Genomic DNA, 26,839 nt, shown 5'->3' on the forward strand with positions numbered 1-26,839 from the left:
TAACGGAATTGACATTTTCCAACTTCTTCTGCTTTAGCTCAAGATGCTAACCTCAAACCAGACACCATATGGCATGTCTTATAATCAGAAACTCATTGAAATTTCACAGCAACAGAGTTGACAAATAATTTAGCAAGTATTTTTCTAAACATTTTGTACAAATTGAAAGTGTAAGAAAGTGACATCACTCTGGTTTATCTATCAGTGCTTTTCAGATTGTTCTGACTTTTTAATAACCGATGTAACAGAGTTGACCACAACTTAGAGACAGACTTAAAATGTATTTATTTTGTATAACATAAATTACAGATAATACAGAAAATAGATGTTTCACACAATTGAAACGTATAATTAACATCTCATTTCTGTGTTTACTTATTAAAGTATTTTAATTCAGATTAAATTATTACATGATAGTTTAAGCTGAATGTATTATTCAAGAGGTGGATTTTCAAGACAAAATCTCCCTAAATACACATACAACCAATATTTTTAGAGATGGAGATAACTTAAGATTGTTAAAAAATAATAATACAAATGTTTAACACCTCAGAGACACAAAATGTACACTCAATTCTAGACTCATATCCAATTGCCTGATGTTATAGCTAATTTGAGTATCAGTAGGTATCAAGTGTGTATGTGTTCAGAAGTTATAGGTATTAAGCACGTAATGTGGTGGTGTGTGTTCTGAAATCCATCACTATGGTCACGCACGGCGAGCCTCTATTTATAAACTCTGCGATTGCTGGGATTGAATGATATCGCAGTAAGCCTTCAACAAGTGCTCGCCTTGAGATGCTCCTACACATCACATGGTCACATGACTAATCACTCATCGCAAAACAGGAAATTAACCACACATTTGGGTCAAAGTGCTCAGAAAGGAGAAAAACGTTCTGTTCTTAAACAATGGCATTACTGTACAGCTCATTATACAGCCGCTCTACTGTACAACTACACTTCACAACAATACAACTTCACGTTACTCTTTTAATCACTGGAACTTTTTATAACTATCCTTTATTAAAATGAAAGCTGATTATTATAGTAATCTGTTCTATCCTCAACTATGATAAATCAATGACTATAACTACATTTCAATATCATTACTATCTAGTTTATCACAATAGCTACTTTTAATATAACATTAATCAAGACTATTCAGTTATACTATATCTACTAATTAATAACTAACTATGCTATAACCCCATTTTGTTAGACTATATTACCAAATGGCAGGGGTGTAGCAACCGGGGGGACGAGGGGGGGGGGGGGTTACGTCCCCCTCACTTTTAGGCAAGGCAAGGCAAGTTTATTTATATAGCACATTTCATACACAGTGGCAATTCAAAGTGCTTTACATAAACAGGAATAAAAGAAACAAGAATAAGAGAAATAAAAACAAATCATAAAAATGGTTAAAAAAAAACATAAATAAATAAATAAAATAAAATAAATAAGCATTTTAGAGACAGACCATTTAGAAACAGGTGATTAATAATTATATGAACGTATGATCCCATACAGCTGCCCACCCCCTCACTTTTAAAATGTCTGCTACACTCCTGCCAAATGCACTATAACCAAGCTTGACTGCTCAGGTGAAGAAAGTGCACTAAAATAAACATTTCATTTAAATAATAAGTGTGTTAATGTGTACTTAGATAATGTAATTAAAGTGCTCTATTTTCCTAATTTTGTACTTTATATACTAAAAGGTAATCTTTAGCAGTACTAAAAGAGCGTCAAAAAGAGCGTCAAAAAGTAGCCGGAAATAATTAATTTTCAATGAGAGCCGATGGCGATAAGTGGCGAGGAGCAGTGCGGTTGTTGCTAGATCAGGCACATTTGCGGCCGGAAGTTAATGAGAATTATGTCTATTATTTATTACATTTTCTATTTATTGTATTTTATTAACATCTACCCCACCCCAACCCTAAACTCAACCGTCACAGTAACGGAAAAACAGTAGTTGTACAGAGTATTATTTATGTTACCTATTAAATTACACAAAAAATATATATTTTTTAACAGCTACTCCCACCTCAACCCTAAACCCAACCGTCACAGTACTGCAAAAATATTAATTATTGTTATACAGTGTCATAAAAAAATGCTGCTATATTAATGTGCATATCGCATATCCGATCTAGACTTTACCCTGTGGTGGGGCGCCACACCAAAATTCATCCTGCCACGGCTACATTACAGCTTCTCATTCAAAACATTCAGTCCTGTTTTTTAATAGCGGGTTATAATCGCACCAAAACATATTAAAAGGTATGTGAATTATAACAGTATAAACCTTTCTGTAATTGTAGTAGTGCTGTGTGTTATTTGTTTAACCCTTTAAGGTGACGTACTGACTGACAGGTGCGTGATGCAGGAGGCCAGCCAACCCAACATAGCTTTCAGTTAAGATGAACAGTTTCCATAATTATACTTTATAGATAAAGGTCTGTGGCTCTGCGTACAATGACTTTATCTTGCTGGAGTTTATGGCCGTTTTCTTCAGGACACATTAATACCACTCTGTAGGTCTATTGGAGACATTCATAAATATTCCTAGCAAATCTAATAAATGTTGGAGACTCGTCACACAAATGCACTGAATCGCACTTCAGTAGCGTTAATTTGAGGGCGCGCAAGAAGATCTGCACTTGAGCAGCATATATTTGAGGGCACGCAAGAAGTTACAGAGGAAATCGGCGCTCAAGCACAGAGATTGACATGCTCGTATTACATGAATGCGATCTAGGCTTGTAATACTGCACTCACGACATTCGTCAATGAAATAACGCCACAGGTAGTTGGTAGATCTGTGTTAAAGGCCCAACAGAGTCTGCCGCCACAGCTGGAAACAATCCTAGAGGAAACACTGCACAATATATTACTATATTACGACTACAATACAGATTTATTCAAAAATGTGTTTACTATTTCGCTAAACAATACTTAACTACATGATCTGTTTCAAGACAAAACTAAACTGTTTACTGAGCTGTTTTTCTGTCATGCACTTTATTTTATTTTAGCTGTTTTTGTGTGTGTGTGTGTGTGTGTGTGTGTGTGTGTGTGTGTGTGTGTGTGTGTGTGTGTGTGTGTGTGTTTTGTGTTTTCCTCTGGTCTTTTTGAAAAGTGAGAGCAGCTGATCGGGGAATGTCTAAACTCCTGTAGGTGTTTCCTGTGTGAGAAAATCGGCAGCTCAGAGAATCACACCGCTGATGTGCACACACATGCACGCAAGCACTTTCACATACACACACTACTTTTTCACACACACGCGCTCACACAACTTCTCTCATTCATACAAACACACACACACACACACACACAACGCAAACACTCTTTCACACACACACACACACACACACACACACACACACACACACACACACACACACACACTCATACATTCACAAACATACATACTCTCTGTCAAACACACACACACACACACACACACACACACACACCGTATTCAGGGTGACACTACAACACAAGTTTAGGGACTGATCACTGCCACACTCACTCACACACACAAACACAGAGACAGACACACACACACACACACACACACACACACACACACACACACACACAAACACAGTATTCAGAGCAACACCACAACACAAGTTTAGGGACTGATCACACACACACAAAGCATTTAGGGGGACGTCACAACACAAGTTTAGAAACTGATCTTGTCACTCTCACACACACACACACACACACACACACACTGAGAGGGAAAGCGGGTCGTTTTGTAATGCTGCTGTAAGGTTTGGGTTTTGAAAGTGGGTCCACCCACTGCTCTGAGAACAGAAGAGAGGCACAGAGGAGGGGAGAGACAGAGCCAGAGAAATGAGTGTGTGGGCCATCATTCACTCACTCACTCACTCTGTTTAAAATAAGGACACATTGATCCACCCACCCAACCCCACACACACACACACACACACACACACACACACACACACACACACGCACACACACCAATCTGCACGGCTGGTTTAGTGACGATAGTGTAATCTAAAGTGTACTCTGTAATCTTTAGCCCCTTATCCATAACCTTGACCATCACTACAGAGTGTCTCACCATAAACCAAAACTTAACCTTAATCTGATTATGACTTTGACACTAAACCCAAATCTGAGCCCTCCAGCGGGCCTTTAAAGAGCTGCCAGAAGGTGTGGAGGGGCCAGAATCTGCTCACTTTACATGTCTGGCCCTCAATCTGATGATCAATAACTCCAACCAAACTGAACAAAGAGAGCTGGACATGTACACAAACACACATATGCATAACACACACACACAAACATATACACTTACCGGCCACTTTATTAGGTACACCTGTCCAAGTTATTGGACATGTCTAATCAGCCAATCACATGGTAGCAATTCAACGCATTTAGGCATGTAGACATGGTCAAGACGATCTGCAGCAGTTCAAACTGAGCATCAGAATGGAGAAGAAAGGGGATTTAAGTGACTTTGAATGTGGCATGGTTGTTGGTTGACGGGCTGCTCTGAGTATTTCAGAAACTGCTGATCTACTGGGATTTTCACGCACAACCATCTCTAGGGTTTACAGAGAATGGTCTTTAAAAGAGGAAATATCCAGTGAGCGGCAGTTCTGTGGGCGCAAATGCCTTGTTGATGCCAGAGGTCAGAGGAGAATGGCCAGACTGGTTCCAGCTGATAGAAAGGCAACAGTAACTCAAATAAGCACTCGTTACAACCGAGGTCTGCAGAAGAGCATCTCTGAACACACAACACGTCCAACCTTGAGGCAGATGGGCTACAGCAGCAGAAGACCACACCGGGTGCCACTCCTGTCAGCTAAGAACAGGAAACTGAGGCTACAATTCACACAGGCTCACCAAAACTGGACAATAGAAGATTGGAGAAACGTTGCCTGGTCTGATGAGTCTCCATTTCTGCTGCCACATTCGGATGGTCGGCTCACAATTTGGCATCAACAACATGAAAGCATGGATCCATCCTGCTTTGTATCAGCGGTTCAGGCTGGTGGTGTAATGGTGTGGGGGATATTTTCTTGACACATTTTGGGCCTATTAGTACCAGTCATTTAATTATAGATATAATAATAATAATAATAATAATAATAATAATAATAATAATAGGCGCCACGGTGGCAAGAAGGTCGCTGGTTCGAGTCCCAGCTGGGTCAGTTGGCATTTCTGTGTGGAGTTTGCATGTTCTCCCGTATTTGTGTGGGTTTCTTCCAGGTGCTCCAGTTTCCCCCACAGTCCAAACACATGGACTATAAGGGAAATTAATGAACTCAATTGTCCGTAGTGTATATCTGTGGATGTAAGAGTGTATGGGTGTTTCCCAGTGATGGGTTGCAGCTGGAAGGGTATCCGCTGTGTAAAACATATGCTGGATAAGTTGGCAGTTCATTCCGCTGTGGCGAACCCTGATTAAGCCAAAAAGAAAATGAATGAACAAATGAATAATAATAGTAATTATTATTATCATTATTATTATTGTTATTATTATTATTATTATTATTATTATTATTATTATTATTATTATTATTATTATTATTATTAATACTACTATTATTTGATAAATAATTATAGATAATAATTAATAAATAATAAATAAATGATCCCTATTTTTCTAAGAAAACATATTTCTAAAGGTGCTGTTGACTTAATTTCACCAGATGTTGCTAACAACCAAAGAAATCTATATATGCAAAGAAAACTAATCTAATTAGTTTACAAATGAAGTTATGTGTAATAAAACGAACTGACGCAGTGAGAAAGTATAGAACACATGAAGACAGGGAGGTGTAGTTTGGCAGCTGGTGTCTCTCAGTAGTTCTTTAGCAACCCTCTGCCCTTTCTCAGTGTAAATGAATATCAGCTGCTTCAGTCCAACATCTACATTAGCAGGAGGATGAAGATGAAACCAGGGTGGACATTTCAGCAGGACAATGATCCAAAACACAGCCAAGGAGTCTCTCAAATGCTTTCAGAGGAAAAAAAAAAAAATCAGGCTGTAGAATGGCCCAGCCAATCACCTGACCCCAATCCAATTGAGAATACAAATTAAAGCTCAGATTTGATAGACGAGACTCACAGAACCATCAAGATTTTGACACTCTGTTGAAGTCTGTGAGAAACTCTCACCTGAGCAACGCATGGGACTTCATTCTCCACATGAGAGACGTCTTTAAGTTGCAGTACCAAAGCATTTATCAGATTTTTTTGTTTAGTTTTATATTTATATTTGTATTGTTTGGGTTTTTACCAAAATCTGGTTCTTGCTGAATATTTCCCCCCCACTACATATACATTTATAACAAATAAATAGACATTTTAATTGACATTTAATAATAATATTTTGTAACACATCAGTGGGAAGTCAATTAATAAATCAACTGCTATTTCTAAATCTGAACACTCTGTTTGCTCCTATTTATTGCCAATCCAAGACGCTTCACAAGAAAACATTTAAATATTTTATATTTTAACTTTTCCCCCAAGTCTGCTCCAAAATCACGTACATTTCAGGGGTTTTTTTAGGTCCATCTAAATTTAACATGGCTGTATGAGCCAGACAGCCTGCTAAACATCCACTGCCATTTTCAATATAGATTTCTATGAACTCTCTGTGTGTGTGAGCGAGAGAGAGCGAGAGAGAAAGTGTGTGTATGTGTGTGTTTGTCAGTACGCATGTGTGTGTGAGCATGTGTGATATGCACTTGCATTTTTTGCATGAAGCGACATATGCACATACAGTGTGTGACTGATCACTATGAAAGCTTGCATCTCGTGTGTGTGTGAGCGTGTGTGTGTGTGTGCGCGCGCTTTGACAGACATCTGTCTCCTGTGCCCTGCAGCCTGGTTGGTTTTAATTAGGTAGAGCCAGAGGGCCTGAGGGCAGACAGGGGCTAGTCATAATCACTCACACACACACACACACACACACACACACACACGCACGCACACACAGGCCAGCCTCCCCCTCACAATCCTCCACAAAAATGTCCTCTCAGAAGGAGCATCTCAAAAAACACAAAAACACACACCCTCACACACTCCATCTGTCTCACACACACGTGCAAACACATTTACATGCATGATTAGGCTGATTAATGACATATTAGAGGACACAGCGGTCAGTTTGAGCGTGGTTAAACATGTCGCGATGCTAATATTCACGTTTTTCCCTTTAAATACTGACTTTCAGAATGCATACCAATGAGAATAATTGAGGAATGTTAATTGATTCTGATTTTAAAACATTTCATAGCAACGCTTCAGGTTCAGTTGCCAAGCAATGCATGAACTAATGAAACACACACGCATTGAATGCACAGGAAAGCTGAACTGAAATCTGAAGCATGTCCTATTTATATTTTGTGTGATGTGATTGAACTAAGTTAAAAATGAAGATGTGGGGTGGAGATCTCGTAAACATGCTTGCTTTGGAGAAGCTGAGATAGTGATAAATTAATAATAATAATAATAATAATAATAATAATAATTATTATTATTATTATTATTATTATTATTATTATTATTAGTATAATTATTAATTATTATTATTATTATTATTATTATTATTATTATTATTATTATTATTATTATTATTATTAATTATTATTATTATTATTGTTATTATTATTATTATTATTATTATTGTTATTAATTATTTATTATTATTATTATTGTTGTTATTATTAATTATTATTATTATTATATTATTAATTATTATTATTATTATTATTATTATTATTATTAATAATATTATTGTTATTAATTATTTATTATTATTAGTATTATTATTGTTGTTGTTGTTATTAATTAGTAATATTATCAATAATAATAATAATAATTATTATTATTATTATTATTATTATTATTATTATTAATAATAATAATAATAATAATAATAATAATAATAATAATTAATGATAATAATAATAATAATAATAATAATAATTAATGATAATAATAACAATAATAATAATAATAATAATAATAATAATTAATAATAACAACAACAATTATAATAATAATAATATTAATAATAATAATAATAATGATACATTTTAGATATTAGATAAAAACATGGGGGCGACACAGTGGTTAGCACGGTCACCTCAAAGAAGGTCGCTGGTTTCCCCCACAGTCCAAACACATGCGCTATGGGTGAATTGAATAAATCTAATTGACTGTAGTGTATGAGTGTGTGTATGGGTGTTTCCCAGAACTGGGTTGCAGCTGGAAGGGCATCCACTGTGTAAAACATATGCTGGAATAGTTGGTGATTCATTCCACTGTGGCGATCCCTGATAAAGGGACTACGCCGTAGGAAAATGAATGAATGATAAAACATGAGGACAGATATTAGAACACCTTAATGCATTGGAAGAGATGCAAGCATAACCAATGACCCCTGTCAATTAAAGAAGTAATTAAAGAATGGGTGTAATTGATATTCATGATTCATAATCTATAATGCTTTTAATAATGTGCGCAAACTATTATTTGACAATAAAACTATAGTTAGGATGAGGCATTTTTCTAGTAATATAAGAACATTCATTCATTCATTTTCTTTCAGTCCCTATATTTATAAGGGGTCGCCACAGTGGAATGAACCACCAACTATTCTAGCATATGTTTTACACAGTGGATGCCCTTCCAGCTGAAACCCAGTACTGGGAAACACCCATACACTCTCACATTCTCACACACACACTCATACACTATGGCCAATTTAGTTTATTCAGTTCACCTATAGCGCATGTGTTTGGACTGTGGGGGAAACCGGCGCACCTGGAGGAAACCCATGCCAGCACGAGGAGAGCATGCAAACTCAACACAGAAATGCCAACTGGCCCAGGCAAGACTCGAGTCAGAGACCTTCTTACAGCACCATATTTGTGCATGAGTTAGTGACATATCTCTATAAACAGAGTTCAGCTGCACGTCTTGCTCCGCCTTTTGTTGTGCTAGGTATCCTTTCGAAAGGGTACCCAAAAAGTGGTACAGTACGGTTTGCTTTTTGGTACCCTTTGACAGTGGAAATGGCTATATAAGTGTACCGAACTGTACCATACCATTCCACTCAGTGGAAAAGAGCCACAAGAGAACAGTAGGTAGCTCCAAACTTTCTATATCCTCGAGTGCATGCAAGCAGATGACGAATAACAGCTAGGTTCATTTCTCATGATTGACGGACATTATGTGAACAATACATGCAGAGCATTTTAATCATTTGTTTTGAATGTTTTGTTTTTTATTTATTTACGTTTATGTATTTGTTTTATTTGTTTATGAATGACCCCCTCTTTCAAAGTGGTTAATATTAGGGGTCTGGTTTTTGTTTTGTGGTTTATTAGTTTTAGTAGTTTATTAGTTTTGATTGCAGAACTTAAAATGTCGTCGGATTTAATTATTGTTTAATTTCATTTTTGCATGGTCAAGTGTTTATTTTGCATTGAACTGTGTGTTTAATTTTCCTACAATGCAAAGTTATTCGCCCGCCTGTGATTTTTGTTTTCTTTCTCAAATATTTCCCAAATGATGTTTAACACAGCAAGGAAATTTTCACAGTATTTCCTATAATATTTATTCTTCTGGAGAAAGTCTTATTTATTTTGGCTAGAATAAAAGCAGTTTTAATTTTAAGGTCAATATTATTAGCCCCCTTAAGCAATATTTCTTTTGGATTGTCTACAGAAAACACCACCGCATGCAATAACTTGCCTAATTACCCTAATTAACCTAGTTAAGCCTTTAAATGTCACTTTAAGCTGAATACTAGTATCTTGAAGAATATCTAGTCTAATATTATTTACTGTCATCATGTCAAAGATAAAGTAAATCAGTTATTAGAGAGGAGTTATTGAAACTATTATGTTTAGAAATGTGTTGAAAATAACTTCTCTCCACTGAACAGAAATTTGGGGAAAATATACAGGAGAGTTAATAATTCTGACTTCTGTAAATCATTCATTTGAGAGTCATGCCTCCTGTTTCATTGGAAGAAACTTCACACATTTCCAAAATCCACTCACTGCGCCTCTAATATGTGTGTGTGTGTGTCTGTGCAGAAGATACCAGATAACGCAGATGAAACCGAGCAAAAGACACAACACTTCCAGTAAAAACAGAAGCTGGTGTGTGGAGGGCTCTGCTGATGACCTTGGTGCATATTTTGGGCTCTATATGTGTGTGTGTGTGTGTGTGTGTGTGTGTGTGTGTGTGTGTGTGTGTGTGTGTGTGTGTGTGTGTGTGTGTGTGTCCTTGGACAAATGTTTCCCACCCTAGTTGGTGGGTTTGTCTGTAAGTGGGCAGAGATGACAAATTTTTTCCCACAAGCCCACACCCTGGAGCGCCAGATCCCCCACTCCCAGCATACATCTGTGCACAGCGTCCCGAATGGCTAATCTGAAGCCTTGGAAAACACAGAGAATGTAAAACTGAGGAGTTTACGTAACACAGTCGATCACACGCACACACACACAACAACTGATGGAACTGAGCACCACAGTCAGGTTACTGAAGTAAAACTGGTGAATTAATTTCTATCAATAATTGTATAAATAATTGATTAGGCTTTGAATAGAGATTTGTTAAGCTTGTTAAAGGAGTGGTTCACCCAAGATTGTTTTGTGATCATCTTCCACTTGTTTCATATCTTTTCGAGTTTCTTTCGTCTGACTTTTACTTTTCTGTTTCTGTCTGATTTTAATAAGTGTATTTGCTTTAGATCAAAGTTTAAATTTTATAATGCTTTAAGCAAAATAAATAAATAAATAAAAATATAAAGTGTGCAGCACCCTTTTCAGTGCTTGGCTTTGGTTGCCAGGGTGTTGCTACACTGCTGTTATGATGTTTAATTTAGTTGCTAGTTGATTATTCAGTAAAGTAACAGCACTTTTAAAAAAATGGGCGGCACAGTTTTCAGTGATTGGTTTTGGTTGCCAGGGTGTTGCTATGCATTTAAGTTTTTATCTTATTTTATTTAAGTTTTTATTTCATTTTTTTTTAAATTTGTATTTTATTTTTTTTAAGTTTTAGTTTTATTTTTTATTAAAAGTTTTATTTGAAGCTTTTAGTTTAAGTTTTTATTTTATTTTTATTTAAATTTTTATTTTATTTTATTTAAGTTTTTATTTTATTTTATTTAAATTTTTATTTTATTTTATTTAAGTTTTTATTTTATTTTATTTAAGTTTTTATTTTATTTTATTTAAGTTTTTATTTTATTTTATTTAAGTTTTTATTTTATTTTATTTAAGTTTTTATTTTAAGTTTTTTTTTATTTTATTTAGATTTTTATTTTAAGTTTTTATATTATTTTTATTTCAATTTTTATTTTATTTTAAGTTTTTATTTTTATTTATATTTGAATTTTTTAAAATTTTTTATTTATTTAAGTTTTTATTTTATTTTATTTTAAGTTTTCATTTAATTTTTATTTAAATTAGTATTTGATTTTAAGTTTTTATTTTATTTAAGCTTTTATTTAATTTTTATTAAATTTTTTATGTTAAGTTTTTATTTTATTTAAATTTGTATTTTATTTTATTTGTTTTTATTTTATTTTAGTTTTTATTTTATTTTTATTTAAAATAAGTTTTATTTTATTTTAAGAATTTATTTTATTTTTATTTAAATTTTATTTTATTTTGTTTAAGTTATTATTTTGTTTTATTTTATTCAAGTTTTTATTTTATTTTATTTTTTAATTTGTATTTTTTCATTCATTCATTTTCTTTTTTAAGTTTTTATTTTATTTTAAGTTTTTATTTAATTTAATTTTAATTTTATTTTAAGTTATTATTTTATTTTCTTACAGTTTTTATTTTATTTTATATTTTTATTTTATCTTTATTAACATTTTTATTTTTTAGAGTTTGAGTCTGGGTTAAACCACAGTCTCATGCAGGAAAGTGCAGAATCACCTGAGGTTTCTATGACAACAACTCAGAAAAGCCACAAATAATGCTGCACGTATAAAGCCAAACACACACACACACACACACACACACACACACACACACACACACACACACACACACACACACACACACACACACACACACACACACACACACATCTCCAAAAGTCACTTCACATCTTTATCTACATTTGCACACAATCACAAAAAAAGTCCCAGAATCCCTCAGTGGCTTTCATGATGAGTCTCTGTCATAAATTACATAACTAGGTGGATTCTTGATGTCATTTAGGAAATCCTGTCCGTGTTAAAGCGTCAAGTCATGATTTAAAGACTAATGACACTGTGCCAAAACACACACACACACACACACACACACACACACACACACACACACGTGTGCGCACGCACACCGTTTTATTGCTGTGGAAACAATAAGTTTGATGGGGAAACACTCATGTTTTCTCTTTTTTTACTCAGACACAAACACACACACACAAAACTTTATTTGTGAATTATTATTATTATTATTATTATTATTATTATTATTATTATTATTACAGTGTTTTTTCTGTCTTGTTCACAGAAATGCAGACAATATTTGCAGTTGAATGTTAGAATTTAATTTAACCGGAAAAACTTATTTGAAAGTTTGTTACTAAAATATTGAAATATCAGAATACAAATGACATTTTAAATGGACTTTAATGATAAAGAGATTAAAAGAGATTTTTAATAAAACAATGATAAAAAGGACTCAATTTGTAAAAAAAAAAATGTTTTATTAATATGTATTAATAGGTTAAAGAATTTGTAGAACACAAAAAAAACTAATTAACAAAAAAAAATTTATTAATCAATTAAAATACATAAAAATTTAATAAAATAAAAAAAACTTATTTGAAACATTAACTACAATAATCAAACATTAACATTAACTATGATCAAACATATTAAATTGTCAGAATCCAATTAAACTCATGCTGACTTGATTTAAAGTGGCAAATCAGAGAGCTTTAAATGCTCTTTAAAGTTAAAGAGATATTTCTTTAATTTATTTCTATGTTTTACGCAGTGGATTTCATTTCAGCTGCAATCCATCACTGTGAAACACCCAATCACACACACACACACACACACACAGTGTTTGGACTGTGGGGGAAACCGGAGCACCGGGAGGAAACCCGTGCCAACACGAGGAGAACATGAAAACTCCACACAGAAATGGCAACTGAACCAGCCGGGCCTCGAACCAGTGACCTTCTTGCTGTGAGGCGACAGTGCTAACCACTGAGCCACTGCGCCACCTATTTTGAATTTCAATTTATTATAATTAGTTTTGGGTTTGTCTTATTTTTTAAATAATATATTATTTTTGTTAAATATGTTGCCATATACTACCATTAAATTACATGTAAAATTAAAACAGTTACACAATTATAATTTTATGGACACATTTTTTGAAATAGGATTATATCTTTGTAAAATAAAAAAACAAAAGCACTTTGTTGTATTTCATTTATTATTAATATTATTTTTTATTAAATACCTTAAAATATACCATTAAAACAAATCTAAACAATTAATAAATCATATTTAAATTAATACATTTACACATACAGATTTGTTTAAATTCTATGATATAATTTTAAACATAGTTAAATTTTAATACATTTCATTTTAAGCAAAACCAAAAACACCTTGTTGTATTTCATTTGTTATTAATATATAATTTTTTTAAATGCCTTAAAATATACAGTTAAAACAAATAAAAAAAATTACAAATATCTAAATTGATAAATTAATGCAATTAAAATTTTATATACAGATATATCTCTTTTCATTAAATATGTTCAAAGATGCTATTAAAATATATCTAAAAAATATAGACCATTTTAAAACATATCTAAACTAATAAAATAACACAACAAAAATTATATACATATTTAATGTTTTTGTTAAATATGTTGAAATATATCATTAAAAAATTTAACGTATCTAAATTAATAAATTAAAATGTTATATACAGATATACAGATGTATCACTTTGTTAAATATGTTGAAATATACCAATAAATAATATATATATATATATATATAAAATCTCCTAAAACATATCTAAATTAATACATAACACAATTAAAATATCATATACAGATTCATCACTTTTTATTAAATATGTTGAAATATACAGATGTATCACTTTGTTAAACATGTTGAAATATACCATTAAATAAAAAAAAATAATAATAATAATAAAAATAATATATATATATATAATCTCCTAAAACATATCTAAATTAATACATAACACAATTAAAATATCACTTTTATATTTATCAATATTTATCACTTTTTATTAAATATGTAAAAAATATACCATTAAATATATCTAAGCAATATATAATAATTAAAAACATATCTAAATGAATACAATACCACAATTCCAATTTTATATATAGACACATTATTTTCCATGAAATACATTGAAATATACCATTAAAATAAATAAATGTATATAATAATTAAAAACAAATCTAAATTACTACATTAACACAACTCAAATTTTACACATTTATTTTGTTCCTTCATATTTTCAGTCCATTGTCATTTTAATTTGTATTTTAAAAGCTGACCGCTTTGTAGTGTTTGTCTTTTAGTAATTCTCTTAGTTGGATGTGTGTGTGTGTGTGTGTGTGTGTGAGCGTTGTGGTTAACTAAATACACTCACTGTCAGTCAGTCAGCAGTGAGTATAGGTTTACAGGTTAAATAACTGAGCAGGTTTGGGTTTCAGTCTGTTGAGGAAGACGCAGAAATGTGAGTCAAACCACACGCGAAAAACAACCAACTTATAATTAACTAGAAAGTCACATAACGTCTCAATTCTGCCATTAAATAACAGCTCGTTTAATTAAACTGACTAACGTGCAAAACATTAGCAAGTGCACTCAAAAAATTATGGTTGAAATGAGTTGAATCAACACAACTCTTGACTTGTTTTCGAGACAACTTAATTGTTTCATGTTAAATCTTCTCGCCCATCAGCAAGAAGGTCGCTGGTTGGAGTCCCGGCTAGGTCAGTTGGAATTTCTGTGTGGAGTTTGCATGTTCTTCTCATGTTGTTGTGGGTTTCCTCCGGGTGCTCCAGTTTCCCCCACAGTCCAAACACATGCGCTATAGGGGAATTGAATAAACTAAATTGGCCATAGTGTATGAGTGTGAATGTAAAAGTGTATGGGTATTTCCCAGTACTGGGTTGCAGCTGGAAGGGCATCCACTGTGTAAAATATATGATGGATAAGTTGGCGATTCATTCCGCTGTGGCGACCCCTGATTAATAAAGAGACTGAGCCGAGGAGAATGAATGAACTTTTTATTGATTTACTTATTTGCAAACAATTGAAAGGAATATTAAATAGAGCATTTATGTAGAAACAAAACCTTGTAAGGAAAATATTAAGGTCATTATATTGTATTAAACAAAAAATGTAAATGAGGGTTATTTGAAAACCAAACAAAACGTATCAATAATCGCCATATAATTTTGTCTTACGTTATGCTAACATTGTGAAAAAAACTAATTATTATTATTATTATTATTATTATTATAGATTTTTTTTCTAAATTAAATGACAGAAATATAGATTTTAGTGTTACGATTTTAGTATTACGTTACAGCTTTTGCATATTATATAAATGTATATAGTTGATGTCAGAATTATTAGCCCTCCTGAATTATTAGCCCAGTTTATTTTTTTCCCAATTTCAGTTTAATCGAGAGATTTTTTCAACACATTTCTAAACATAAAAGTTTTAATAACTCATCTCTAATAACTGATTTCTTTTATCTTTGTCATGATGACAGTAAATAATATTTGACTAGATATTTTTCAAGACACTTCTATACAGCTTAAAGTGGCATTTAAAGGCTTAACTAGGATAATTAGGGTAACTAGGCAGGTTAGGGTAATTAGGCAAGTTATTGTATAACGATGGTTTGTTCTGTAGACTATCGAAAAAAAATATAGCTTAAGGGAGCTAATAATATTGACCTTAAAATGGTTTTTAAAATAATAAAATCTGCTTTTATTCTAGCCAAAATAAAAACAAATAAGACTTTCTCCAGAAGAAAAAATATTATCAGACATACTGTGAAAATTTCCTTGCTCTGTTAAACATCATTTGGGAAATATTAAAAAAAGAAACTAAATTTCAAAGGGGGGCTAATAATTCTGACTTCATCTGTATATGTGTATTAATTACATTCAATAAAGATCCATTTTTAAAACCTCTCAAACTAATTTTACACATTCATAAATGAATCAATTATAAATGACAATTTCAATCCAGTGGTCCCTCGCTATAACGCGCTTCACCTTTCGCGGTCTCGCAGTTTCACTGATGCTTTAATGCAATTTGACATGCTTTTATTTTACAGCGCATTGTGTTCTGCATCCTGATTGGCTGTAGACTACTGTCAATCAATCTCCTCCATGCCGTGTCTCCTGTACAGTACAGAATGCGTTCAGCTTGCCAAATTGACATAAGTCTTTGATCTCTAGCAGTGTGACTCTGAAGAGTTGTACGGTATGTTTAAAAGTTTTCTCCCCAACAAACCCCATAATGTCAACGAAATGTTCTGCAAAGGCAGAGGAAGAAGCTAACCAATCACAAAAGTTGGACTTCTGTGTCAGCGCCAATAGTCTAGTGGTCAAGTGCGCCGACGTATAGCACCAAGGTGCTCACAGCGACCCGAGTTCGATTCCCGGCTTGACGTCCTATGCCGATCCTTCCCCTCTCAATGATTTCCTGTCTGTCCTTCACTGTCTGATCACATTAAAGGTGAAAAATCCCTAAAAAACATTTATAAAAAGTGCTAAAGGAAGGTAGAAGTTACGCGAGTGTTTAAACAAGAGAGAAAAGTGTGAAAATGTTAATGCCTATCTGAGAAAATAGTGTAGTGAAGGGTTTTACAGCCTTAAAACATCTATAATAATAATAATTGTGAAAAATAAAGCGGACTACTTTGTGAATTTTACCTATTGCGGGCTATTTTTAGAACGTAACTCCTGCGATAAATAAGGGACCACTGTATAGAAATTACTTTAGATTTACTTTATTCACTTTCAATAAAAAGACATTTTTAATGTAATTTTCAAAAAGTCCATGTTTTCATAAACTTATAAACAATAATTTACATTTATAATTAAATCAATAATCCAGTGCACTAAAAAAATGATGTCTGCAAAACTGTTGCAAACAATTTATTTGAGTTGAATTTAAACAAACAAATTAATTTTAATAATGTTCAACTTACTTTGTTTGTTTAAATTTAATCCAAATAAATAGTTTACAACCCCTTAACCTAAAAATGTTAGTAAATCCAAGGAATCATCTTTGAATAATTTTTTTCAGTGTGGTTCTTAAACTAGTTGTCTGCGGGCTTCCTTCTAGTGGGACGCAGAGGAATCAAAGATGTCATATGTACATGCTACATATGTTTCAAAATGTATCAAAAATGATTTATGATTATATGAATATGACATATAATAATATTCAATATATGACATATAGCCTATATTTATGAGGTCCAGGCAACATTTCCATGAATTGGCTACTATATGGTAATACATATGGTAATTTACATTTAAGTACAGCACTTTTCTTTTTACTTTTTAGGAACAGTAACCTGCCATTAACATTTTTGAACTTTGAAATTAACAATTTTGAGCTGTAGCTGCTTTACTGGACTTACTATGCTACTGTTTTTCAATACTGCTCATTATGGTGGTACTTCGAGAGACAATTCTTTTCTGAGGTGGTATTTGATGAAAACAAGTTTAGGAACCACTGCAATAATTTAATTAATAATTTTAATATATAATTTAATTTATATTTCATTTAATCACTCAACAAAAATACATTTGAAAGTAATTCTTAAAGTGTTTGTTTTTAAAACTTATGAATTATAATTTTATGAATTTGCAATTAAATTAATTTTAGTATACAATTTAATTTATATTTAATCATTTTCAATAAAAACCTATTTTAATGCAATTTTATTAAAAGTATGTTTCTATAAATTTATGAATTATGATTTTATAAATTTATAATTAAATCAATAATCAATTTAATTATTGTTATTTTATTTAATTTATGTTTATTCATTATATTATTTATTATTAATCACTTTTATAAAGATACTTTTTTAATTTAAAGACTTTATAAAGCTTTTGTAAAATAATATTATACATTTATAATTAAAAATATATACATTTTAAATTGTTTAAAATGTACTAGACTACACCAGCTGAATTAAAAGCACCGACAACAAAAATTAGATAAAAAAAAAAAAAAATAAATACAAAATAAAAATCACATAAAATAATTCATTCAATTTCCATCAGCTTAGTCTCTATTTCAGAGGTCGCCACAGTGGAATGAACCTTTCCAGCTGCAACCCAGTACTGGGAAACATCCATACACACTCATTCACACACACATTGATACACTACAGCCCACTACAGTTTTTTTCAATTCCCCTATAGCGTATGTGTTTGGACTGGGGTGAAACCGGAGCACCCAGAGGAAACCCACGCCAACACAGGGAGAACATGCAAACTCCACACAGAAATGCCAACTGATCCAGTCGGGACTCGAACCAGCGACCTTGCTGTGAAGCAACAGTGCTAACCACTGAGCTATCATGCCACTCCACGTATAATCAGTATTTGGTAAAAGAATTACCAGTAAGTTTGCCTTTGCATCAAACCTGAATTATTGACTGCTGTTTCAGTGTGTTTCCAGTGTGTAGTGATTTGTCGCATCAGTATAATCAGTCAGTGTTTTCCTGAACTGCAGGTCATGCACCTTCACCCATAAACACAACTCATACTTTTCTCTCTCTCTCTCTCTCTCTCTCTCGTCCTTCATTTGTGCCCGAGTCTGCGTTGCAAATCCTTCACGAATAAAACTAAAAATTCATTTCGTCTGACCCCAAATCAGAGGGTTTGTGCAGCATGGGCTTTATTACATACTGAGCTTAAACTGTGTTGTGGAGGAGGATGGGTATTATTATCCTGAGCTTCCCACCCAGCTATAAAAACTACAGCCATCCACTAGATCCACCTCCTCTCTCGCTCTATCATTCTTTCAGTCTCTCTCAATCTCTCTCTTAGTCATTCTTAGTCTCTCTCTCTCTCTCTCTCTTACATTCTCTGGGTCTGTAGCTCTCACTCTCTCATTCTCTGAGAATGAAAGAGAGAGAGAGACTGAAAGACACAGTGTCTTTCATTCAATTTCTCTCTCACTCTGTCATTTTCAGAGTCTCACCCTCTCGTTCTCAGTGTCTTACTCTCATCAGTGTCTCACTCTCTAACTTTCAGTGTCTCACTCTTTCTCATTTTAGGCGTCTCATTCTATCATTTTCAGTGTCTCAATCTTCCGGTGTCTCACTCTCTCATTTTAGGTGCCTCACTCTTTTTCATTCTTAGTGTCTCACTCTTTCTTGTCTCACTCTTCCTCATATTCAGTGTCTCACTCTCTCATTTACGGTCTCTCACTCCTCGTCTCACTCTCTCATCTTCAGTGTCTCACTCATTTAGTGTCTCACCCTTTGTAATTCTCAGTGTCTCACTCGTTCTCATTTAGCATCTCAATTTCATTTACATTGTCTCACCCTCTCATTCTCAGTGTCTCACTCTTTCTTGTCTCTTCTTCATTTACAGTGTCTCACTCTTTCTCATTCTCACTCTCTCGTCTCACTCTCCAGTGTCTCACTCTCTCATTTACATTGTCTCACCCTTTCTCATTCTCACCCTCTCGTCTCACTCTCCAGTGTCTCACTCTCTCATTTAGCATCTCACTGTCTCATTTACAGTGTCTCACCCTCTCATTCTCAGTGTCTCACTCTTTCTTGTCTCTTCTTCATTTACAGTGTCTCACTCTTTCTCATTCTCACTCTCTCGTCTCACTCTCCAGTGTCTCACTCTCTCATTTCAATTTGTCTCACCCTTTCTCATTCTCAGTGTCTCACTCCTTCTTGTCTCACTCTTCCTCATTTACAGTGTCTCACCCTTTCATTTACAGTGTCTCACTCTCTCATCTAGCATCTCACTCTCTCATTTAGCGTCTCACTCTTTCTTGTCTCTCTCCCTCATTTACAGTCTCACCCTTTCTCATTCTCAGTGTCTCACTCTCTCGTCTCACTCTTCCTCATTTACAGTCTCACCCTTTCTCATTCTCAGTGTCTCACTCTTTCTTGTCTCACTCTTCCTCATTTACAATTTCTCACCCTTTCATTTACAGTGTCTCACTCTCTCATTTAGTGTCTCACTCTTCCTCATTTACAGGGTCTCACTCTCTCATTCTCAGAGTCTCACTCTTCTTCGTCTCACTCTCTCATTTAGCATCTCACTCTATTATTTACAGTGTCTCACCCTTTCTCATTATGTGTCTCACTCTTTCTCGTCTCACTCTTTCTAGTCTCACTCTCTACTTCAGTGTCTCACTCTCATTTAGTGTCTCACCCTTTCTTGTCTCACTCTCTACTTCAGTGTCTCACTCTCTCATTTACAGTCTCACCCTTTCATTCTCAGTGTCTCACTCTTTCTTGTCTCACTCTTCCTCATTTAGTCTCTCACTCTTTCTAGTCTCACTCTCATCTTCTGTGTCTCACTCTCTTATTATTATTGTCTCACTCTTTCTTGTCTCACTCTTCCTCATTTAGTGTCTCAATCTCTCATCATCAGTGTCTCACGCTTTCTTGTCTCACTCTCTCATTTTGTGTCTCACTCTCTCATTTTTAGTCTCACTCTCATTTTCAGTGTCTCACTCTTACTCCTCAGTATTCAGTGTTCATTCTGTCTCGTCTCATGCTCTCATTGAGTGTCTCACTCTTTCTCATTTTGTGTCTCACTCTCTCATTTTCAGTCTCACTCTCATTTTCAGTGTCTCACTCTTACTCCTTCTCAGTATTCAGTGTTCATTCTGTCTCGTCTCATGCTCTCATTGAGTGTCTCACTCTTTCTCATTTCACTCTCTCATTTTCAGTGTCACTCCGCGTATTCAGTGTCTCACTCTTTTTTTTGTCTTACTCTCGTTTTCAGTGTCTTACTCTTACTCATTCTCAGTGTTCAGTGTCTCAGTCTCATTTTCAGCGACTCACTCTTATTCTCAGTGTCTCACTCTCTCATTCTCGCTATCTCATTTTCAGTCTCACTCTTTTTCATTTTTAGTGTCTCACTCTCATTTTCAGTCTCACTCTTTTTCATTCTTAGTGTCTCACTCTCATTTTCAGTGTCTCACTTTCTCATGTTCAGTGTCTCACTCTTGTTTTCAGTGTCACTTTCTCATTCTCAGTGTCTCACTCTTTCTTTTTCTGTGTCTCACTTGATTTCAGCGTCTCACTCTCTCATTCTGTGTGCCTTTTTTATGTTCAGCGTCTCGTTCACTTATTTTAGGTGACTTACTCTTTTATTTTCAGTGTCTCACTTTCCTATTTCAATGTATCACTCTCTCATTCTCAGTGTTTCACTATCATTCTCAGTCTCTCTCTCAAAGTATCTATCGCCACCCCCCTCAATTCTTTTCTTTCTGTGTGTCTATCTCTCTCTCTCATTCTCCCCCTCAGTATCTCTCGCTCTCTCTTTCTTGTTGTCAGTGTCTCTCGCTCTTCTTCGCAGTATCTCTCTCTCTCCCTTTCTTATTCTCAGTCTCTCTCTCTCTCTCTCTCTCAGTCTCTCTCTCCTCCTTTTTTCCTGTCAGCGTCCACACAAACCCCTCTCTGAGTGTGTGTGTGTCCGCGTGCGCTGCTGTTTTGGGCTGTCCGCTGCATGCGCGTCTGTGTGTTTTGTGAATGGAGAGGCAGACGGGATGGACAGACGTCAGGATTCAGATCTGAGACTTCACTCAGTCCTGGAATAAAACACACACACACATACGCGCGCGCATGAACACACACCTGAGGATCAGCACGGGTGAGTGTGTTTCCGAGTTTGTGTTTATTTGTTTGTTGGTGAGCGTCTATGGGCAGCATTTTAGCGGTGACTCGTGTCATTTCTCGCTGTTCTTTATGTGTCGTCTCCAGAAAATGAGTGTATGGAGTTCTTAATGGCTGTAAACTGTGCGCCAAATGCAAACAAGTAGTAATGACACAGCAAACTGACAATTCCAGCTGACTCTGGAGTGAGTGTGAAGGTAAAATAGGTGACTAAAATAAGCGATGGTGTTTAGTTTGTCACTTGATGTACAGAAGGTGTTTGTAATGTGAGAATAAGCGCACAGATCGCTTTTGGACTTTTGAAACGCGCACACATGCATACTGTGGATTTCAGCATAACGTCTATATTTAATTATATCATTACAAATATTGCGCTACAAATGTTGTGTTAATTATTGCATTTAATATAAAGTTTACTTTAGAGTGTGTTATTATAGATGGTATAGAAATAATTGATAGGATATTTAATATTTTAAATTAAATCTAATATATTTTACACTGAATATTTTTTTGAAATGTATAATAAATGTAAAACAATGTATACTTTTGGCATGTTTCTTATATAGCGCAATCTAGGAATAACCGTATTACAGTTAAATGCATATTGTATGATATAAATCTAACGTAAATCAGTTTATATAAATAAAACTACATCAAAATAATTACGGGACCACTTGACAGTTCTGCATTTCTCTGAATTTTAAATTTATAGTTATGTGTTAACGTTTACATTCATTTAAGACAACAATACCAATGTTTTAACTTCTGAAGAGTTAAAAAAAAATCAATAATTGATCAAATAACCCTGATTTTCTTTAATAGTAAATGAAAAAAAATTTTATTCAGAGTTATTGTCATTTTAATGCCTTAAATTACAATATTTGTATTTGAAAATTGGAAGAAATCTCCATAGATCTTTGTTGGATAAACAAATATTAACATTTTACACAACTACAAACACATACCTAATACAACTAACGAAACTGATAATATATATGCATATTTACACACACAGAGACGCACACACACTTAAATGAGACTTAAAGCAGTGCATGTTATGAACAATTTATCCAAAAGTCAAAGATAAAGTTGGATTAAATTTTGGAAGTTTTTTAAAAATCCAACTCGACGTCACACTGCAAAGAATCAGATCCGTATCAGATTTGTTTCCGCACAAAGTGGCCCAGATCAGACCAGAAACGTCAGGCTGTGATTTAGCGCTGCTGTTTATTAAAAGCAGGTCATTTATCAATCAGTCTGATTAGAACTGTGATGTGAATGAAGTCTGACGTTAAATGGAAATAACAAACAACTACTAATAATTGTCAGAAGCACGCCTGAAGTTTAGACAGACATTAGATGAAGTTTATATTGTAAAGGGGTGTCATGAAGACGTTAAGAGAGAGAGAGAGAGAGAGAGAGAGAGAGAGAGAGAGAGAGAGAGTGTCTGTATCCATGTGTGTGTTTAACCATGTGTGTGACTGTGTTTCCATGTGTGTTTATCTGTATGTGCATGCATAACTTTGTGTGTATCTGTGTTGCATGTGTTTGTGCATCTATACGTGTATGTATGTATCCGTGTTGCATGTGTGTATTTATATGTGTACTGTATGTCTGCGTAGTTGCATGTTTGTGTTTGCAACTGTGTGTGTACGCATATCTACCAGTGCGTCTGTGTTTTTTCATGCGTGTATGTGTATCAGTGTGTGTGTGTAACTGTGTGTATATATGCGTATGTGTGTGTGCGCACATATCTGTGTGTTTACGTGTGCGTATGTGTATCTGTGTGTGTGTGTAACTGTGTGTGTATATATGCGTATATGTGTGTGCATATCTATGTGTTTGCGTGTAACTGTGTGTATATATGCGTATGTGTGTGTGCATATCTATGTGTTTGCGTGTAACTGTGTGTATATATGCGTATGTGTGTGTGCATATCTATGTGTTTGCGTGTGTGTGCACATCTAATTCTGTCTGTGTATCTGTGTCTACGTGTGTGTGCGCACATCTATCTATGAGTGTGTGTCTGCATGTGCGTTTGTGTGCGCGTGCATAACTGTGTATGTTTCTGTGTTGCATGGTTGTGTGAGTATCTATGTGTATGTCTGTGTTTGCGTGTGTGTGTGTGTGTGTGTGTGTGTGTGTGTGTGTGTGTGCGTATCTGTGTGAGTCTGTGTTTGCGTGTTTGTGTGTGCGCGCATATCTATTTGCGTCTGTGCATTTGCATGTGTGTGTATCTGTGTGTCTACATGTGTGTGCAAATCTATCTATGAGTGTGTGTGTGTCTGCGTTTGTCTGTTTATGTCTGTGTATGTGTTGTGTGTATGTATCTATGTGTGTGTCTGTGTTTGCATATATGTGTGTGTATCTGCATATCTATCCATGTGTGTGTGTGTGTCTGAATGTGTGTGTGTCTGTTTACATGTGTGCATGCATGTGAATGTGTGTGTCTACATGTGTGTGCATATCAATCTATGAGTGTGTGTGTCTGAATGTGTGTGAGTGAATCTATGTGTATGTGTGTTTGCATGTTTGTGTGTGTGCGTATCTATTTTTAAGTGTGTGTGTGTGTGTGTGTAAAGGGCTGAAGGCAGATTAAAGCAGTGTAAATGACTGTTTTTGCAGCAGGTGAAGTGTGTGATGCAGGTGTGTGTAGCGTCTTGCTTCACGTATTTACCAAACAGCAGACATTACACAATGGCTGTGTGTAATCACGCGTCTCGTAAGAGTCACTTACGAGTGTGTGAGGGTGTTCTGATCTCAATCAGTCGGCGGCTCAGAAGCAGCTCAAACATTTGGCTCAGATTTACAGCTGGAGTGTAAATGAACTCCAGAGGCGCGCAGACGGCCAAACACACCACACTTTATTATGTTTTCTTTAACTTTGTGCGGCACGGTCCGGCTTTCTGTCTGTGGTCGCTCCACAGCTTGTATTAGAGAGACTGACAGCTAACGTGGACATCATTTAAATACATGTCATATAGAAATAGGATTGAATATACAACCCCAAATCAGAAAAAGTTGGGACAGTATATGGGAAATGCAAATAAAAATAGAAAGAAGTGATTTCTAAATGTACTTTGACTTGTGTTTCATTGCAGACGATACATAAAACATTATTTAATGTGCTCCTCATTACTTTTATTTCTGAATAAACACATATTCTAATTTTAGTTCTTGCAACACATTTAATAAAATAAGTTGGGACAGGAGCAATTTAGGACTACACACGTCGCACATGCATTCAATTTTTACATTATATATGCAATAATATTTTATTAGACAAAATAGTTTCTTTGTTGTCAAATATTGTGTATATATATATATATATATATATATATATATATATATATATATATATATATATATATAGAGTTGAAGTTCGAATTATTAGCCCCCCTGAATTTTTTTCCTATTTTAAATATTTCCCAAATGATGTTTAACAGAGCAAGGACATTTTCACAGTATGATTGATGATATTGTTTCTTCTGGAGAAAGTCTTATTTGTTTTATTTCAGCAGGAATAAAAGCAGACACGATTAACCGTAAATCATCTTCCACATAAGCGTGAGCACACTTGCTTTTGATGTACGTACATACAGAAAATGCTGCTTTGCAAAGCCAAATTCGCAGAGCCCTGACGGTGTGGTTGAGTCGAACATTGAGTACGTTTACAAGGACACCAATACTTGAATACGATTTTAATACAATTAGGACAATACTTTAATTAAGAGTCACCATGTAAACAGAGATTTTTGATTGCCTTAATCTGACTAAAGTCATAACTGAACTAAACAGGAATGGAATTAAGATGTGGAGTATGCAGATAATTAGTGCATTATTGAGTAAACACCGCAATCAAACTATTACCGTCATGTAGGACTTTTCGCCATATTTTCTGACAAGATCCACACACACAGCTGTCAGTAAAGGACCGCAGACACACACACACACACACACACACACACACACACACACACACACATCACAAAATGCGAAAGTTTTTTCCTTTCCATTCGGCGTGATTTAATTCCATAACACTTCACCAGTCCTTACTCCTTATTTGCATCTAATACCCCAGTTTATCACGGGGGCAATGAATGAAATGTTTCATGTGTGACAGTGAAACTGCCGAACTGCAGTTAAAGTCACCCAAAATTACAGGAGTCTCTAACATGAAAGCACTTCATATAAACACCTTTATTATATTATTGTCTATTAAGGCACATAACTACATTACTGATGTCCATGTAAGCGTAGTCAGTAGTGTCTTCAAAGTTAGATCCATGGGCATCCTGCTGATTGATTCAGAATGGCACTTGTTTTTCAGATGGCTCACCGGTTTGACTTTCATACACAGTCATTCATTTAAAAAAGCACCCGCTTCCATTTTATTTGTATATGTTTTACTCGAATGCATAAACTCTACAGGTGTAGTACTCTAGTGAACGCATAAAAATCATCATTATAATTTACTCGAGTGCACACCTCAATGTCTCACGCCCCCCTTCATAGGTGCTGGCGCCCCCCAGGTGGGGCGCACCCCACAGTTTGTAAACCCCTGGTCTACAGAAAAAAAACATTGTTATACAATAACTTGCCTAATTAGCCTAACCTGCCTAGTTAACCTAATTAACCTAGTTAAGCCTTTAAATGTCACTTTAAGCTGTATAGAAGTGTCTTGAAGAATATCTAGTCTAATATTATTTACTGTCATCATGGCAAAGATAAAAGAAGTTATTAGAAATGAGTTATTAAAACTACTATAATTAGAAATGTGTTGAAAAAAAAATCTGCTTTCTGCTAAACAAAAATTGGGAAAAAAAAATAAACAGGGGGGCTAATAATTCTGACTTCAACTGTAAATAAATACAGT

At 34.4% G+C, this 26,839-nt stretch overlaps 1 protein-coding gene across 2 annotated transcripts in view; it reads left to right on the top strand.

Annotated features, from left to right (window-relative positions):
* Positions 1-26,839, top strand: part of LOC130214391 (zinc finger and BTB domain-containing protein 7C) — an 84,417-nt gene that overhangs the window by 16,495 nt on the left and 41,083 nt on the right. The window contains exon 1 of one of the 2 annotated variants that reach the window (XM_056446056.1): positions 21,256-21,940. The exons of the other annotated variant lie outside the window; for it this stretch is intronic. Coding sequence (XP_056302031.1) covers positions 21,913-21,940 — 28 coding nt within the window. The 5' untranslated portion in view covers positions 21,256-21,912. Of the gene's footprint in view, positions 1-21,255; positions 21,941-26,839 lie in introns of those variants that run through there. 2 annotated transcript variants of the gene reach the window in all.

This window comes from Danio aesculapii, chromosome 21 (assembly GCF_903798145.1).
Source record: "Danio aesculapii chromosome 21, fDanAes4.1, whole genome shotgun sequence".
NCBI lineage: Eukaryota > Metazoa > Chordata > Actinopteri > Cypriniformes > Danionidae > Danio > Danio aesculapii.